The sequence below is a fragment of the Carlito syrichta genome, unplaced genomic scaffold, assembly GCF_000164805.1.
Source record: "Carlito syrichta isolate Samal-C Ts95f unplaced genomic scaffold, Tarsius_syrichta-2.0.1 Scaffold301892, whole genome shotgun sequence".
NCBI classification, from domain to species: domain Eukaryota; kingdom Metazoa; phylum Chordata; class Mammalia; order Primates; family Tarsiidae; genus Carlito; species Carlito syrichta.
The window spans coordinates 273,988-292,306 of NW_007245988.1; the positions used below are offsets into that span (position 1 = coordinate 273,988).

The 18,319-nt window shown below is 35.3% G+C and overlaps 1 protein-coding gene across 5 annotated transcripts in view; it reads left to right on the plus strand.

Moving 5' to 3' along the window:
* Window positions 1-18,319, plus strand: part of MON2 (MON2 homolog, regulator of endosome-to-Golgi trafficking) — a 107,834-nt gene that overhangs the window by 20,386 nt on the left and 69,129 nt on the right. For all 5 annotated transcript variants that reach the window (XM_021711170.1, XM_008055613.2, XM_021711168.1 and 2 more), the window contains 6 exons: window positions 6,768-6,895; window positions 7,883-8,014; window positions 11,835-11,964; window positions 14,768-14,865; window positions 15,582-15,707; window positions 17,323-17,517. In XM_021711170.1, coding sequence (XP_021566845.1) covers window positions 6,809-6,895; window positions 7,883-8,014; window positions 11,835-11,964; window positions 14,768-14,865; window positions 15,582-15,707; window positions 17,323-17,517 — 768 coding nt within the window. In that variant the 5' untranslated portion in view covers window positions 6,768-6,808. The remainder of the gene's footprint in view (window positions 1-6,767; window positions 6,896-7,882; window positions 8,015-11,834; window positions 11,965-14,767; window positions 14,866-15,581; window positions 15,708-17,322; window positions 17,518-18,319) is intronic.

Below are 18,319 nucleotides of genomic sequence, written 5' to 3' on the forward strand. Positions count from 1 at the left end.
TATTATCCTAACTTACAGTATACTAGAAATTGAGAAAGCGTGTGATATACAAAAAATTATGTAATCTGCTTCTTGAATATATATTTGTAACAAGGAAATCGATGAAGTTGTGGTGTCTTTTAACATTGGTTACATCTGCCTATGGCTATTTGCAGTTGCTGTCCGTATATATAGAGAACTTGTACATAAATAATCATTATGTATGATTTATGTACCTTTTTTTCACATGATTTCCCTCAGCCTTTTCATATCTATATGATCTTATAATTAAAAGGTCTCTAATTTAAGTAGCAATGAGTAATGATACTTGGAAATTTTTTTTTTGAGTTGGCGTCTCACTCCGTTGCCCAGACTGGAGTGCAGTGGTTGCTCCCGGCCACTGCAGCCTCGACCTGCTGGGCTCCGGCGATCCTTCTGCTTCAGCCTTTCAAGTAGCTGGAACTACAGGCGCACGCTACCACGCCCGGCTGATTTTTGATTTTTATTATAGAGATGAGGTCTTGCCAAGTTGCCCAGGCGGGTCTTGAACCCACGGGCTCAGGCAATTCACTCACCTCAGCCTCCCAAGGCACGGGATTACAGGTTGAGCCACCGAGCCCGGCGGGAATTTTTTAAAATATTAAGTGGTAATTTATCTGCTTATTTTATTTAATATATTCTATCTTATCAATAAATATACTTGTGATATTTTACAAACATCTATAGAATATAGCATGCAACATATTCTTAATAAGTAAATAATTATAAAATAATCACTAGGGGAGATGAAAGATGGGTCATGTAATTCACTACAGTCTATTTGGAAATACAAGAAATATGTTTAAAAGGTATACTTGTGCCATTCATGTTTAGCTTACCTGCTTCTTCATTTGGCTTTTGAAGTTCTTTGCTAGAAACTTTCCTTTCTAGATGTTGATGTCTGGGTCAACATCCTATTCTGCCTAATGTTGTCAGTAATTAGCACACTCCATGGGAAATTCTAAGCCCTCATTAAATGTAGGGTAACACGTCACACTAAGATGCAGCTAAATCTCTCAGCGCTGCCTCTAGTATGTTTTTCTACCTCTCTTTAATTTTACATGTTATAATTATTTGAGTACGTGAGTTTTGTCATTTTTAGCTCATGTCAACTGGGTAATAGAGAACGAGACCAAACCTAAGCATAGAATTCTAAGACTGTGTGGTACATGCTAAGATAGAAATCTAGACAGAGTTGTTATGGCAACATAGGGGAGGCACCTTACCCTGCTTGGGAATCTGAAGCTGAGTCTTGAAGATTGAACAGGAGTTAGCCAGGCAAATAAAGTGTCGAAGTGGAAATTAAAGGGGACATGAGCTCTGTGTATACAGTTTTCAAGTATTTCCTGACCGAAAAGTATGAAGGGGGAATAGATGTCAGGAGTATCATAAGGGCCATTATGTGATTTCCTGAGCAGCTTGATGGGAAGTTTGAATCAGGGAAGTGACATATTCATATTTCTATTTTTAAGTAAATTACAACATTAGTGTGGAGAATATATTTCAGTGTACCATCACTGAGGCAGAGAGCTCTCCCAGGAGGCTATTTCGGTAAGCAAGAATAGAAGACCTAGGGTCTGTAAACAATATGTTCACAAATTGACCTGTTGGGCCAGAGAGATTTGTTTATCTACAATACAGTGCGCTTTTATTTCTTCTTTTTTTCTTTGGGTTGTTTTCCTTTTAAAATTTTAATTTGTGTATTTATAATAAAAGACACAAATTACATGATATAAGTATCTCTTTGATGTTGTCTTTTTAAATGTTTTTCATTGCTATATGATATTTCAGGAAGTGCATTGTAGTTTATTTAACCATTCTCTTATGTTAGGCATACTTCAGTATTTAGAATTATTTCTTTATGATAAATTTGGCATCAGGTGAGACAAATTTAAATTATAAAGTTGAAGTGTACAAATAATGTTTAAAATTTTTGTGTTACCACTGCTTTCCCAAAAGATAAAAGTTTATTCCTTTACCAGTAATATGTAAGTGTATTTTTATAACCTCCTTGCCTGGATTATTATTTTTAAAAACTTTGGTAATCAAACAGGCAAATTACTTCTCATTTTAATTGACATTTCTTTTTGATGTTGATCATTTTGCTCTGTGTATATTAAATTATTTGTCTTTTCATTTTACATTTTTTTCTTTGAGTTTTATGTTTTCCTTATCAAATTGCTTGACTTCCCATGTTTATATCATGTTTTCCCCAAGTCATTTACTTTTTAATTTTCTTATCTAGATGCTTTTATTTTACATAATCTAACTAATTTTTCTTATTTCTTTTGTAGCTCTACAGTTAGGATGACCTCTTCTTGATAATGATTTTTATTCTATGGTTTAATTTTTTTCTTAAACATTTCTTTTTTTTTCTTTTTTGCATCAGGATCTTACTCTGTCATTCAGGCTGGAGTATAATGGCATGATTATGGCTCACCACAGCCTCCATCTCCTGGGCTCAGGCAATCCTTCTGTCCCAGTCTCTGGAGTAGCTGGGGCTACAGGTGTGTGCCACCTTGCCCAGCTAACTTTTTTATTTTATTTTTTGTAGAGACAAGATCTCACTGTGTTGCCCAGGCTAGTCTCAAACTCCTGGGCTCAAGTAATTCTCCCACCTTGGGTTATTCTTAATTAATAATATATTTGAAGCCAGGCTCAGTGGCTCAGCCTGTAATCCCGCGCCTTGGGAGGCCGAGGTGAGTGAATTGCCTGAACCCGCGGGTTCGAGACACGCCTGGGCAACTTGGCAAGATCTCATCTCTACAATAAATCAAAAAAATTAGCTGGGCGTGGTAGCATGCGCCTGTAGTTCCAGCTACTTGGAAGGCTGAGGTGGAAGGATCGCCGGAGCCCAGCAGGTCGAGGCTGCAGCCGCCGGGAGCAGCCACTGCACTCCAGTCTGAGTGCCAGTGAGACTCCAACTCAAAAAAAAAAAAAAAATCATAATCATAATATATTTGATGTGATAATAATAAGGTGATATGAAGATTAAGATTTATTTTGCTTTTCAAAATTGCTAACCAATTGAACCAACATCATTTGTTGAATAGTCCTTCACTTTTCTGTATAGTGCTTTTAATATGAAACTCGCTATACTATGATTTGTCTTTATTCTTGAGTCATTTAAATATACTCTTAAGCCTTTTGAGCTCAGTAAAATATTTTTAATGTTATTAGGAATATCATTCTTCTCCAGAACTAGATTTTAAATGATTTGAGGATAGAAATAAGTCACATTTTCTTTCACAAGAATTACAATTTGTTATTTAATGGCTGGTAACATTTTTCACAATAAAACTTTTATTTACCCATGTTAATGTGATTCATAGTGGGGTATCCTAGTTTAATTCTTTTTTTCCAGGATAAAAACTGCAATTCTGCAGTGAAACTGCTCAGAGCAAGGAAACCCCCAGGCTATGGGGACCTGCAGGACCTCTTTCAGGTGTGTGACAGTGTGTCACTTGACCTCACAGTTATGTAGCTTGGAGATATAATATTCTTTCCTCACTATATTTTTATATTTTAATGGAAACTGAAATAGAGAGTTTTGATGAAAAAGAGTCAGTCGTTTTCTGTTTTGTTTTGGTTTTTTTCTGGAATGACATACAAAATGGTTAAAGCAAGGTGTCTTTATGTTGCTGTACAGCCTTTTCCTCAATGTGATTTCTAAAATCTCAGTCCCTAGGAAGGATATAAAGCTATCCTTAGCTGGCATATCAATAATTATAGAGAGTAGAGATCTCTCAGTTAGAACAGCAAGATTAATTTCTGCTTCTTAGGACCACTGTCACTTTTGAAAGAAGAAAAAAAGAATCAGTAACTATTTTTTCCTTATGATTTTTCCCTTACTGGGTTGTAATCTACATATTGTGGATATATTTTGTTTTTCAAATTATACTTCAAAAGAAGTATTTTATTATTTGGTTGATTGTCTATTTTGGATAACATAGAAATTTTCTTTTTGACCATTATATTTTCATATAAATTGGGAGGGGAAAATGTGGGAAGAAATGAGAGATAGATGATTGATTCCTTTAAGTTACATTAAAATCAATATTAAAAATTATACTTATTGCTACCTTAAGTTTATCTCAGCTTTATAGAACAGGCTGTAACTGACATATGTACATTTCACTGTGAGTTACCTTATTTTATATGTATAGCTTTTTCACCCTTTAAAACCCCCAATTGTTGTGCCTCTTGCAGTTGGTGGCATCTTAGAATCACTGTGGGCCAGATGATGTTGTAGTTTTCTTTTTCAGTGTGTGCGTGAGCTTGTTCATAGTTCTTCATGTTATCATCATATCAGTTGAGTTGCATGCATTGATGATATAATATTTGAGTTTAATTACTGTTTAAAATGTCACCCTAGTTGTCAGAGACTTTTCTCCTAACATCCTATGGTAAGATAAAAAAAGCACTAGCAGCCGGGCTCGGTGGCTCAGCCTGTAATCCCGCGCCTTTGGGAGGCTGAGGTGAGTGGATTGCCTGAGCCCGCGGGTTCGAGACCCGCCTGGGCAGCGAGACCTCATCTCTACAACAAATCCAAAAATCAGCCGGGCGTGGTAGCACACGCCTGTAATTCTGGCTACTCGGAAGGCTGAGGCGGAAGGATCGCCGGAGCCCAGCAGGTCGAGGCTGCGGTGGCCGGGAGCGGCCACTGTACTCCAGTCTGGGCAACAGAGTGAGACTCCAACTCAAAAAAAAAAAAAAAAAAAGCACTAGCATCAAAACATGCAGAATGGGTGTCACTGGCTTAGAAGAAAATCTCAGAGACAGTAGGGAAGTTGCTTTCAAGAAATGAGGCATGCCCAGTGCTCTTGATGGCCCAGAGGAAGAGATTGTGGAGAAAAATTCTAAGTGATTAGAAAGCATTGTGTCATTGTTTAATTGGCACTGATTTTTTTTCTTTGTGATACCATGGCATCTTAGACCCTATGAAAGTATATTTTTGTTTGTTTTATGAAGATAAGTATGTTTTTTGTTTGTTGTATTTATTTGAAGACTTCAGGCATACAACTTTAAAGTGCAGATCATTGGGTCCTCTTTTAACTTTCATTATCACTGGGGTGCTGTATACTATAAACAGAGGTAGGATAATGTTGAAAAAGAAGAATGAACTAGGAGTTAGAAGACATACAGTATCAGTCTGGCTTTACCACCTACTTACTGTGTCACTAGGGCCAAACTTGGCCCTATAAACTCTATGAGATGATTGTGATGCTCAAATGAGAAACATATATTAACATCATACAGATTATAATTGTAACTTCTTACTATTACAAGTTTTTTATTTGCCGGAATAACATTTAATAATGAGTGTTCAGCAGAGATAGGGGTAACCTCATACTTCAGTGACTCTGACAGGATTGAATATGGTAGGATATTTAACCATTTTATTAGGAGTTATGATGAGCTTTATGGTCATCTTTAAGTCATTTACATCGGTGTTTTGAGACAACAATATGGAGATTTGTTTCTAGGTTTGAATCAAAACCTTTGTGCACAAGAAAACAAAGGAGTAAGGAGAGGGAGCCCTTTGGAAATACTGCCCTTTGCCAATCTTTACCTGTCATTCGCCATCTTTAGCTATGCTAAATCAGTGGTTAATGTCAACTACTGAGGAACTTTGTAGAGCATGCTGTAGGAAATTATAATCTTAACTGACCACACGATAAAGAGAGCTTTGGAGAAGAAAGGTGAATATTTAAATGATAAAATTAATGGTAACACTGGTTTTACACATTTAATGGTGATTCTGATTGCTTTCAATTTCTTTTGAAAAACATTTAAATGCTCAGATTTATATGTCTTTATCATGTCTTGCCTTAAAAAATCTGATGGAGTTAGAACCTTTGAAAAAAATATCGCTCATGAGTTTAATGCTCTCTTGACTTGGAATTTTATGTTATTTATTCAAATTCCCTGAGGATGACAAACCTGTCTTATCCATCTTTGTGTAGGCTTTTAGTAAGTGGGTATTGATTTAATTTTTTTGTGAATTTATTTATGTATAATTAAGTCTGTGCATTTTCTGACTTCTTACATTTTTGCTGCCACTTTAAAACTTCTGAGGGAGCTGGCTTGGTAGAAGGAGTTAAGGTTTGGAACTACAGTATGTGCGTTCAACTAATTTGAAGTAAGGTACTTCAGTAATAAGAGGAGTAATGTTTTTTTTAATGAGATGTGTTTATTTCTTGAGGAAGAAATTAGGGCTGTATAAATTCAAGGCATAGAATAAAATTCTAGGGAGTTTCTAAATATTCATGGGCAAGTGTGGGGGGTGGTATGCATACTTTTTTTAAAAGCTGGATTTATTGAGAGGACAGCAAAGCTCCCACAGTGGGAGGGGACCCAAGGGTATTGCCCTGCATACTGTTTTTAATGACTCTGCTCTAGGGTGTGAATTCTTGTTGATGTTTTCCCTCCTGCACTATGTGGAGGGAGAAATAGAGTGTTTCTCTGAGGAGGCAGAACAGAACCTCTGAGAATCTTTGTCCTAAAAGTTTGTAGCAGAGGGCAGAGGAGAACCAAAGGAAAATGTTAGGAGAAAGGTGTAGCAAGCAATAGTCAAGGAGCAGAGTGTAGATCCAGAGGCTGAAGTGTTTTAACTCTTGCCACTTGATTTTCATTTTGCTGTTTATTTCACATAAAGTGGTTTTTATTACTGGTTGTAACTATATAAAAATGCATTCCTAATTATAAATTAGATTTAATAATTTATTTTGTGTGTGTTCTAAATGAAGCATTGAAAGAGAACAGCTCGGAGGTTGTACAGCCTTTTCTAATGGGTTGTGGAACCAAGGAACCGAAGATCACTCAGCTCTGTTTGGCTGCTATTCAGAGACTGATGTCACATGAAGTCGTGTCTGAGGTAATACGGAGATTTTATCTGAACTTCACCTAAGAGTCGAATGAGGAGTTTTCATAAGAGGAGAGTGAAATGTACCTGACATTTAATGTGAAACCCTTTATGAATAACAGTGTGCTTGGAGAAAGCAGCTTAATTTTAAAATATTGCCAGATTTTCATTAAATACTCATAAGCAATGAGTAAAGATGAAGTGCATTTTGTCAAGTCATTTGTACTCTAAGAGGTCACAGTTCAGTAATTAGATAAAAAATTCAAGAAGCAGATTTTCAAAATCATTGAGTGGTTATTTATTAAAAATTATAAATTTTTTTAGAAACTATGAGGGAAAATCTTGACTCTGTGCCCTAGATTATCTGAAGTGAGAATTTGTTGTTCATTAACTTAAATGTTTTGTTTATGTCTAACTTTATGATGATAAAATGAGACTCATAACTGTGAGTCTGCATCTTACTCTCAATTTTAATGGTGTTACCTTAATTTTGTTCTCCATAACATGTACTGTAATGGAAATGGTAGATTATTTTGCTCTTAGTATAGCATCCTAAACAGTGTCAAGAGTTAATTGAGTGTATACATATATTGTTAACTTGGGCTGCATTTTGCTTTTTCTGTAACATACTGTAGATGAGGTAATACATAAGAAGCAGACTCATAATTTGTGTATTCCATATAATTCATGTTCTAATGAAATACCCATGTTGTAGAAGTGAGCTTGATTTTGACTACTTCAGAACTGCATGCTGTTTTGTATATATTCAAATAGGATATTGCTTTTTTAAAAAAAAATTTACTTTTTTGAAGTGAAAATAAATTGATTATAAGTCCCAAGTTAGGACACGTGTTTGGATCTACAGATCTAAAAATATGGTTTTTGTTACTGTGATCAAGAAATCCTCTCTAGATGAAGTTGTACATCTTTTTTTTAAATTTAGGTACATAAGCACCTATGTTTTATTTGTTGACAATAATTAAAATAATTATTTTGCAGATTGCAGCTGGAAATATAATTAACATGCTTTGGCAGCTAATGGAAAATAGTCTTGAAGAACTTAAGCTACTTCAAACAGTTCTTGTTCTTTTAACAACCAATACAGTAGTTCACGATGAGGCACTTTCTAAGGTAGGAAACCTGTTTGCCAGAATTCCTAAACACTATGAGACAGTATTTGAATAAGCTGCTGGAAAGAGAAAAGCCTGATGCCCTTTGAACCAGAAGCAACTTCCCTGTACTGTAGTGATGATGGACACTGCATGTGACTAACATTTGGTACCTTACTTTTTCCCGTTTAGAGTTGAAATCAGGTTAGGCTGTTTAAGCAAAGCCTTGGGTACTGCTGACAGTCTTAGTTACGAAGAGGAAATGGAAAAAGAGAAAAGTGGCAGAAGAGTAGGAATACTGAAGTAAGGAAGTGAGAGAAAAAAATGTGAGAAATTGTCTTGGATACTCTCGATTCCCTGTGATAGCTCTTTCTACCCTTAATTTCAAATGTATATGACTTGGAAACAAGACAGTTCAAATTTATATCATTGGTGGCTAGGAAAGTCTCCTTTTGGTATTTATTCTAGATAATGTTGCAGTATGACAGCTGTTTCTCATTTTGTCCCCACTCCCACTCTCTTTGGAATATATAACAGCCGTTGTATTATTTCACTTTTATTTTTTTGAGTCAGCATTTCACTCTGTCGCCCATGCTAGAGTATAGTGGCATGTAGCCTCATTCTCCTGGGCTCAGGTGATCCTCCTGCCTCAGCTTCCCAAGTAACTGGAACTACAGGTACACACCACCACACCTGGCTAATTTTTTTACTTATCATAAAGATGGGGGTCTAGCTATGTTGCTTAGCCTGGTCTCAAACTCCTGGGCTCAAGTGATCCTCTTACCTTGACCTCCCTAAGTGCTGGGATTGCAGGCATGGGACATAGTTCCTAGACTGATTCACTTTTTTAAAAGTTTTTTTTTTTATTAAAAAATGTTTCTAAAGAACAAAAAGTATAGAGTAATAAAAAGGGCAATAAGTTAATGATTTAATGTCTTAGTAACTTTATGGACTTTCAGTAATAGTCTTATTATACTTTGAACTCCTGTAAGGATGTGAGGCCTACAGAGAAGGACAGTATGTGTCACTTTAATCTGTGTGTACTGTGTACAGTAAGTCCCCTATCCTATGAACATTCAAGTTGTAAACTTACAAAGATGTGACTATGATACCAACCCCTGTATACCAGCTGTTGTACTGTACTGTACTACTGTACTTTTCAAGGTACTGTACTGTAAGATTTAAAATGTTTATTTTTTGTTTGTTTTTTATGTATTATTTGTGTGAAAAGTATTATAAACCTATTATAGTACAGTACTAGATAGCTGATTGTGCTGGTTGGGTACCTAGGCTAACTTTGTTGGATTTACGAACAAATTGGACTTACGAACATGCTCTCAGAATGGAATTCATTTGTATGTAGGGGATTTAATGTATACTATCTCAAGGGATGTTCGTAGGCCATAATGAGATTTTACTTAATTGCAAAGAGTAAGCTTATGCCAGTTATATAAAATGTTTTATGCTTTTTTTTTGAGTTGGAGTCTCACTCTATCGCCCAGACTGGAGTGCAGCGGCCGCTCCCAGCCACCACAGCCTCGACCCGCTGGGCTCCGGCGATCCTTCCACCTCAGCCTTCCGAGTAGCCGGAATTATAGGCGCGCGCTACCGCGCCCGGCTGATTTTTTGATATATTGTAGAGATGAGGTCTCACTGCCCAGGCGGGTCTTGAACCCGCGGGCACAGGCAATCCATTCACCTCAGCCTCCTAAAGGCGCGGGATTACAGGCTGCGCCACCGAGCCCGGCTTGCATTTTTATATATACTTTTTTTTTTTTTTTTTTTGAGTTAGAGTCTCACTCTGTCGCCCAGACTGGAGTGCAGTGGCCGTTCCCGGCCACCGCAGCCTTGACCTGCTGGGCTCCGGCGATCCTTCCGCCTCAGCCTTCCGAGTAGCTGGAACTACAGGCGTGCGCTACCACGCCTGGCTAATTTTTTTATTTATTGTAGAGATGAGGTATCGCCAAGTTGCCCAGGCGGGTCTCGAACCTGCGGGCTCAGGCAATTCACTCACCTCAGCCTCCCAAAGGCACGGGACTACAGGATGAGGCACCGAGCCTGACTTATTCTTTTGTTATATATAGTTCCTCTTGCTTTCTAACTACCTAAATTATTGTTCTGATACATGTATTTAAAATTTTATAAAAGGTTATTATTTGGCATACTAAATAAATAAGAACTGACTACAGGATTTATTTTAGCATGTTAATTAATTTGGAAATGAAATACTTGGAGATGAAAAAATGAAATATGAAGAAATAATACAAATTTGAGTAATATGAAGCCTTCTAGAACTATTTAGTGTACCTTTCCTTTATGTTGAATATAAAGAGTAATAGTGGTATCAAAGCCTTGTTTCCTTTAAAGTTTGTAATGTAATATAGGTGATTGGCAGAGAATCTAAACTATCATTGTGTTTTTCTCTAAAAAAGACTTTTAAAACTGTAAAACTTCTAGAAGAATACATAAGAGAACATCTTTGTGATATTGGGGTAGGCAAAGATTTATTAGGGCATGAAATCCTCTATTTTTGGATCAGAAAAGAAGTCACAGAATGGGGGAAAATACTCACAAATATGTTACAAGGGACTTGTATTTAGACTATTTAGTGAACTCTTAAATCTTAAAATTCATTCATAACACAACCCAATAGAAAATGCACAAATGATTTCAGCAGACACTTCACAATATGAGATATTCACATTATTGCTTATCAGGGAAATATGAATTAAAACCACAAGGAGATGTCATTATAGTCCATTAGAATAGTTAAAATGAAAAAAGATTAATTATAACAAGTCTTTTTGAGATTGTGGGATAGTTCTGAACCCATACATACTGCTGGCAGGAATGTAAAATTGTAAAAAACACTTTGGTAAACTGGCAGTTATTTAAAAAATTAAACCCATTCTTACCATGTGATCCAGCTATTTCACTCCTAGGTATCTACCCAACATACATGAAAACATATGTCCTTACCGCGACTTGTTTGTGAATGTTCATAGCAGCTTCTTTTTACAGTAGCCTCAAACTGGAAACTACCCAAGTGTCCATCAGCTGATGAGGGGTATACTCCTATCATGGAATACTACTCAGTAATAAAAAGGTAGTTGCTACTGATACACAGAACAATGTGAATGAGTGGATGAATTTTACAAATATTATTCTAAGTGAAAGAAGCCAGGTGCAAAAGACCACACACTGAATTAATCTGTTCATATAAAATTATAGACCATATCTTCAGTGAAAAAGTGAATGGGTAGTTGGCCTGGGCCAAGGGTGGAGGAAGAGATGGATGGTAAAGGAGCCCAAGGAAACTTTTGGGGTGATAGTATCTTGATTGTAGCTATAGTTTCATGGCCTGTATATATGTCAGAACTCATCAAAATATATACTTTAAAGGGATATAATTTTTTATATATAAATTACACCTTAATAAGTTGATTAAAAAAAAACTCCTTTTAAAAACATTGTAATTTTATATAGTTAGAATATTAGCAAATTTACATAGTGTTTCTTCAGATGATTTAGTGATATAGCAAATTTTGAGTACTTGCTATTTACAAAGCAAGTAATTCTGGAGAAAGAAGAGCACAAGACATTACATGTTAAAAAGAACCACATTTTAACTAACTTCATGGCTATATTTTTATTGAGTTTGAATTATTTCAAATTTCAAATGCTAAGGATTTTTATAGCTTTGTTGTATAAGATAGTGGACCTTCTAAGATCTGTGATTGAAGCAACTGAATAGAAATTACTCAATTTGTGGTTACCTCGGACAAAGATAATGGACCTGCTCTTCAATCTTATTTCACACTAAATGAAATTTTTTTCTTTAGGCAATTGTTCTTTGTTTTCGACTACACTTCACAAAAGATAATATTACGAATAATACAGCTGCTGCTACCGTGCGACAAGTTGTTACTGTTGTTTTTGAGAGGATGGTTGCTGAAGATGAACGACACAAAGGTAAAGTGATAAAGGCTGTTTCACTTGGATGGCGGATGGTTATTACGTGCACAGTTTCCATTTTTATTGGCTTTCCGCCTTTGCCCTGAGAACCTGGGATTTCTAAATATTAGAATACGTTAAAAAGAATGTTTATTTTAACAATATATCAATATAATGGCAATTTAAAAATAAATTCTCTCGGTGGCTCAGCCTGTCATCCCGCGCCTTTGGGAGGCTGAGGTGAGTGGATGGCCTGAGCCCGCGGGTTCGAGACCCGCCTGGGCAGCGAGACCTCATCTCTACAATCAATCAAAAATCAGCCAAGCATGGTGGTGCGTGCCTGTAATTCCGGCTACTCAGAAGGCTGAGGTGGAAGGATCGCCAGAGCCCAGTGGGTCGAGGCTGCGGTGGCTGGGAGCGGCCACTGCACTCCAGTCTGGGCGACGGAGTGAAACTCCAACTCAAAAAAAATAAACAAATAAATTCCTCACAATTTTATCACACTAAGGAGGAGGTTCTTTACTTTCTATATTTATTTCTAATATAGGCATATTTAATACTAAAGATAATTTAACATTTTAAATCAAATATTGCATTGTATGTATTTTTTAGCCAAACATTACATTTTATGAATTTTTCATGTTATTCTCTCATCTTCATAATTTAAATTTTAATGGTTGTGTTATATTTTGTGGTTATTCTGTAATTTAATTAACTGGTCTCTTACAGACATATTGTGCTTAATATTTTAGAACTGTTTTGAATGTCTTTCTGCACGTATTTTTTCCACCATTTGAATTATTTCTTTAGGGTACATTTCCAAGAGTAAACCTTCCACATGTGAATTTTTTTTATGTCTAATAGCATGTGTTAATCAAGAATACTTACATAATATAATAATTAACTATTAATATTTTATCAAATACCTTTGTTATCATTACATTTTTTGTGATTTTAAAACATTTCCTAAAAACTCCGAAAAATATCTTTTCAGAGAGCTGACAGATATTCACTGTTTCTGTTATAATTTATATAATCTGATAACTTTTGACTATATAAATTATGTTTTTTCATTTGTTATCTTTATTGGATGAAAAGTAAATTTCCCATGATCTGTTGGAAACATTGCTAAGCACTATAGTCATGAGAAGTCTATATACTTTACATACTCAAGGAGCAAAAATTCAAACTATTTTTCCCTGTACATAGTCTATCTTTTTTCCCTCAACTCTTGATATTGCTTTTTTTTTTTTGAGTTGGAGTCTCACTCTGTTCCCCAGACTGGAGTGCACTGGCACACTCGTGGCCACCACAGCCTCAACCTGCTGGGCTCCGGCAATCCTTTCGCCTCAGCCTTCCAGGTTACTGGAACTACAGGCGCGCTCTGCCACACCTGGCAAATTTTTATTTTTTTTAATTGTAGGGATGAGGTCTTGCCAAGTTGCCCAGGCGGGTCTCGAACCTGTGGGCTCAGGCAATCCACTCACCTCAACCTCCCAAAGCCCGGAATTACAGACTGATATTGCAATTTTTTATTTCATTTGATGTTCTACTGGTAAAAAATGGCAATACTCTTAAGTAATAGTAACTGTACTACTCTAATAATTACTTCACTTTTTCTGAAATTAAACATTCATCAGATTTTTTCTCATTTAGTTGTAGGTATTCTTTACCTGTTGCTTTATTAGAATTCTTTACCTGTTGCTTTATTGCCTCTAACTTCAGTATATTTTTTCTGTATTTTTTGGGGAGGGGATGCAGGAGGAATTCTAGTAGTTTGAAGTGTTAAGGAGTTAATCCTATAATGTACCCTATTTAGTTAAAATATAAAACCAGAGCAGCTCTGCATTTTGAATGTCTTATCCCTCCATAACTTTGCTATAGTCCCTGGATTGTAATTTTAGCTCTCTCTCTCTAAAGGCTACCATGCCATTAGCACTTTCCAATAAAGCACTTTTCCAATAAGTATTTCTAAGAAATACTTAGAATCCCCTTTTTTTATCAAGTAGTCATTAAGTCAACATTTATACAAAACAGTCTCAACCCAGAATTATTGGTTTTTTTTTAAAACTGTTTGAGTTGGAGTCTCACTCTTGCTTAGGTTGATGGCACAATCACAGCTCACTGAAGCCTCAACCTCCTGGGCTCAGGCGGTCCCACCTCAGCCTCCTGAGTAGCTGGGACTATTGGTGTGTACCACCATACCTGGCTAATCTTTTGATTGTTTTTATAGAGATGAGATCGCACTATGTTGCATAGGTTGGTCTCGAACTCCTGGACTCAAGCAATCCTCCCACCTTGGCCTCTCAAAGTGCTGGGATTACAGGCGTGAGCCACTACACCTGTCCTGTATTTTTTATTGGCAGTTTAAAAATTCTGTGTTGAGAAACAGCATTCTAGCTGACTTTTCACTAGTGAATACCTGTAATGACATGATAATAGTGGTAAATCAAGCAGTTAACTCTCTTGAAGGTGGTGAAATGGTAGAGGAATTAACCCTATGGTAAACTTTTATATGTTCTTTTGATATTTAAGGGCACCTTCAAAGATCATGTGAAATTCAGTGGGAGACTGGGAAAATCAAATGTCTAGACAAAGATACTAAGCTTATTGCAGTTAATGTAACATAGTACAGAGGGACTTTTATGACATTTTATATTAAAACATATCCCCCTTGTTTTCCTTTTGGAGGCATAGTTCCGAAATTATAATTAAGTTTATAATTATATAAGCAGCTATTTTAAACACACCTTTTAAATAGAATGTATGAGTCATTAAAGGCCATTATGAACTCCTAAAACGCATTTTATTTTGCTTGCAGATATTATAGAACAGCCAGTACTGGTCCAAGGAAATAGTAACAGAAGGTGTGTCAGTACCCTCAAGCCTTGTGCTAAAGATGCGTATATGCTTTTCCAGGTATTTCAGTTGATAAAAGTAATTTTTATTTAGAATGTAGTTTTGTGCAAATTTTTGATTTGGAAATCTTATGTCTGATTTAATTTTTTTAATATGAAATTTTTGAAAGTGTGTCAGAAGTATTAAAATAGTTCTAATATAAACATTAAAGAGCACCTTCTACATTTGCTGTATAGCTAATTAATTATGCTAAAATGTGGTAATTCACTTTAAGAAAATAAAATGAATTAAAACCAAAATTAGAAAACCAGGCATATTAGGGATGACTAGTCATGCAGAAAAAAGAAAAATCTATAACAAGGAAAATGTAGGTAATACATTTGATTTATATAATATAATTTGATACATAAGCATCTGATTGTTATAATACTTGTCATGAATAGGTCACTTTAGGTAAAATAAGATTAATTTGTATTGAAAATTTATCTCTTGGAATTAAAAGGTTATTTTTGCATTGAAAGAATGTTAGATCATCTGTCTACTTGCTCTGTGTGTTGTCAATAGTTATATGCTTTTTTTAAAGTTTGTTTACGTAATCTGTCCAATATGCAATTTGTCAAAATTGGAATTGCCAATGCTTGGTATTGGCAAGGAGCAAAGGAGCAAAAACAACTACTATGTAAGAAGAGAAGTATATTTTTTAAGATTTGTGAACTATGAGTTTTGAAAAACACATTTAATTCAAGTGAGTGAAATTGTTTGACTTGTTTTCCCAGGACCTTTGTCAGTTGGTTAATGCTGATGCACCTTACTGGCTAGTGGGCATGACAGAAATGACTCGGACATTTGGCCTCGAATTACTTGAGTCAGTGCTGAATGATTTTCCACAAGTCTTTTTGCAAGTAAGCCATTTATAGAATTTTGCAATACAATCTTTAATTTTTTATAGATATTTTTTAAGAAAGCAACATGTATTTTGTTCACATTAAAAAATAAAAAGAATCATGGCCTCAGACTTTAGACATATAACCATTCAGTGTTAGTTTACTTTTTTTTCTTTTTCTTTATCTTTATATTTTGAGAAACAAGGTCTCCCTCTGTCACCCAGGCTGGAATGCAGTGGCACAATCATAGCTCACTGTAGCCACCTACTCCTGGGCTCAGGTGATTCTCCTGCCTCAGACTCCCAAGTAGCTAAGACTGCAGGCATGTACCACACGCTCTGTTCATTTTTTAATTTTTTGATAGTGGCGATGTCTCACTATGTTGCCCAGGCTGGTCTCAAACTCCTGGGCTCTAGCAGTACTCCCGCCTCAGCCTTCCAAAGTGCTGAGATTACAGGCGTGAGCCACTGTGCCCAGTCTTAGTGTTAGCTTAAATTTTTCAAGTGCCATAGCGTTTTGAAATTTTAACATCAGAAGAATCCCTCGAGACTTATCTAGTCAGGCATTTCCCAGCCTTTGGATCTATGAAAAAAAAAGTGATATGTGAGCTCTTTTTACAATATTGAGAAGCCTAAATAAGTTATTGATTTTTCCATATGTATATATAGCTATGTGTTTTTAGATAAATTAAATGGAGGGGGAAAAAAACCCCAAAAACTCAAGTCCAAAATTTATTCAGGGACTCACACAAGCTTCCTCAGTTCTTGGCAGATCTTGAGCTATAATTTAGGTTTTTTAACTGCAAATCTAGCTCCTTCCCCGCTTTGCTTGCTTTTTAAGTGATCCATTGTCTCCCTTGCCTACAAGAATGGGTGGATCAAGTGCTGTAATAGTAAAGATCTTTTCGTCTGGAATTTGGAGCTGAGATTATTTTTATACAGCCTTATGTTGTCAGTAAAGTGGGACTGCTCCTGACTCATGTAGCAGGTTAAGGAAGGCTTGCTGTATAGTATGCCATGACCCTATGTAAAATTTAAAGAGTCTTTGCACGGTTCCCGAGACTTGTAAAATAATTATGCTTGTTTGTCATTGCATGTTTTATCAACTCATCATGTTCTGTTCAAGCAGTCCAAGTAGAACACAATTTTAAGTTAATTATTAAATCTCTGCATGAGTGGAATTGTTCTTTGCAAAATAGAAACCAGTGAATTATATAACTGATTATACTTTAGTAATCAAGTTTTCTCTTCTCATCTACCTATTTTAAATTCTTTATTTCCTTGAATTTTTGTAATCTAATTTTTTTCTTGTTTTTTGTTTTTTATTACCAGTATTCAACTAAAATTAAAGTTCCTAGTAATATATTCAATTCTAAAATTGTTAAACATTCCGTTTTCATTTACATCCTTTTAAAAATTTTCTGAAATACTGATTATTATTTTGATCTTAGATCTTCTAAGTGTAACATGAATTTCAAAATTATATGTAAACTGTAAAAAAATAAATTATATAAACTCGTAATAAAACTATATTATTAATACTGGTTATTAAGAAGTTTTATTTTCTAGTGAGACTATTTTAGAAGTATTAAGTATAAACTAAGTTAATCCTTTTTTTTTTTCTCTGCAAATAGCACCAGGAATTTAGCTTCCTTCTCAAGGAAAGAGTATGTCCTCTTGTTATAAAGCTCTTTTCTCCAAACATAAAGTTCAGACAAGGTTCCAGTACTTCATCTTCTCCTGCCCCAGTTGAAAAGCCGTATTTTCCTATCTGCATGCGTTTGCTGAGAGTAGTATCTGTTCTGATTAAGCAGTTTTACAGTCTCTTGGTAAGTGCTAAAATCCACATGTGTTTATATATATAACTGCACATCATACTCTTTTTAGGAAGTATTTTTTTTTAATATCAGTTCAGCAGAATTTTTTTGAGTACCTATGGGTATTCTAGAGATTCATTTTGCCCTTTCTTGAATCTTGCTTATATTTATATAGTATTTAGAATGTGTGTCAAGGAGAGTAACAGCCTGCTATCTAAAGGCAGTATAGGAACTGAGTTTTAGGAATTGAACTTTTTAGCTATTTGCTATATCTTAAACGAAGGATAATTAAAATTGTAGTATCTCTAGCTTATTCTGCTTTCATTTGTACTACTTTATATGTCTTAACAGATGAAAGCAAAGTCATTAAAGATTGGTGAAATCTGTAATTAGAAATCAATTCTTTTGACTTCCAATGCAATATTGTGTCTATTTTCCATAAATTTATGAATGTAGAATATGTTGTGATATTCCTGATCATAATTAAATAAATGTAATGGTTTACTCATTAACATCAAGTAAAATTTCTCAGAGAAAATGGTACAATATGTTTCTTTTTTGTGTTAAGTCATGTTCAACATTGTATAATTTTTTTGGCATTTATATTCTTACTTTAATTTAAAAACATAGCATAATAATCATGCTCCATTTTCAATAAGTAGGACAACCAGATATAAGATTAATATGGAAACAAGGAACTTGAACAATACTATAGGCCAATTGAACCTAAAAAACATATACAGAGTACTCCACCCTACGTCAAAAAAATACACATTCTTTTCAAGTACACATGGAATATTTTCCAAGATAGAGA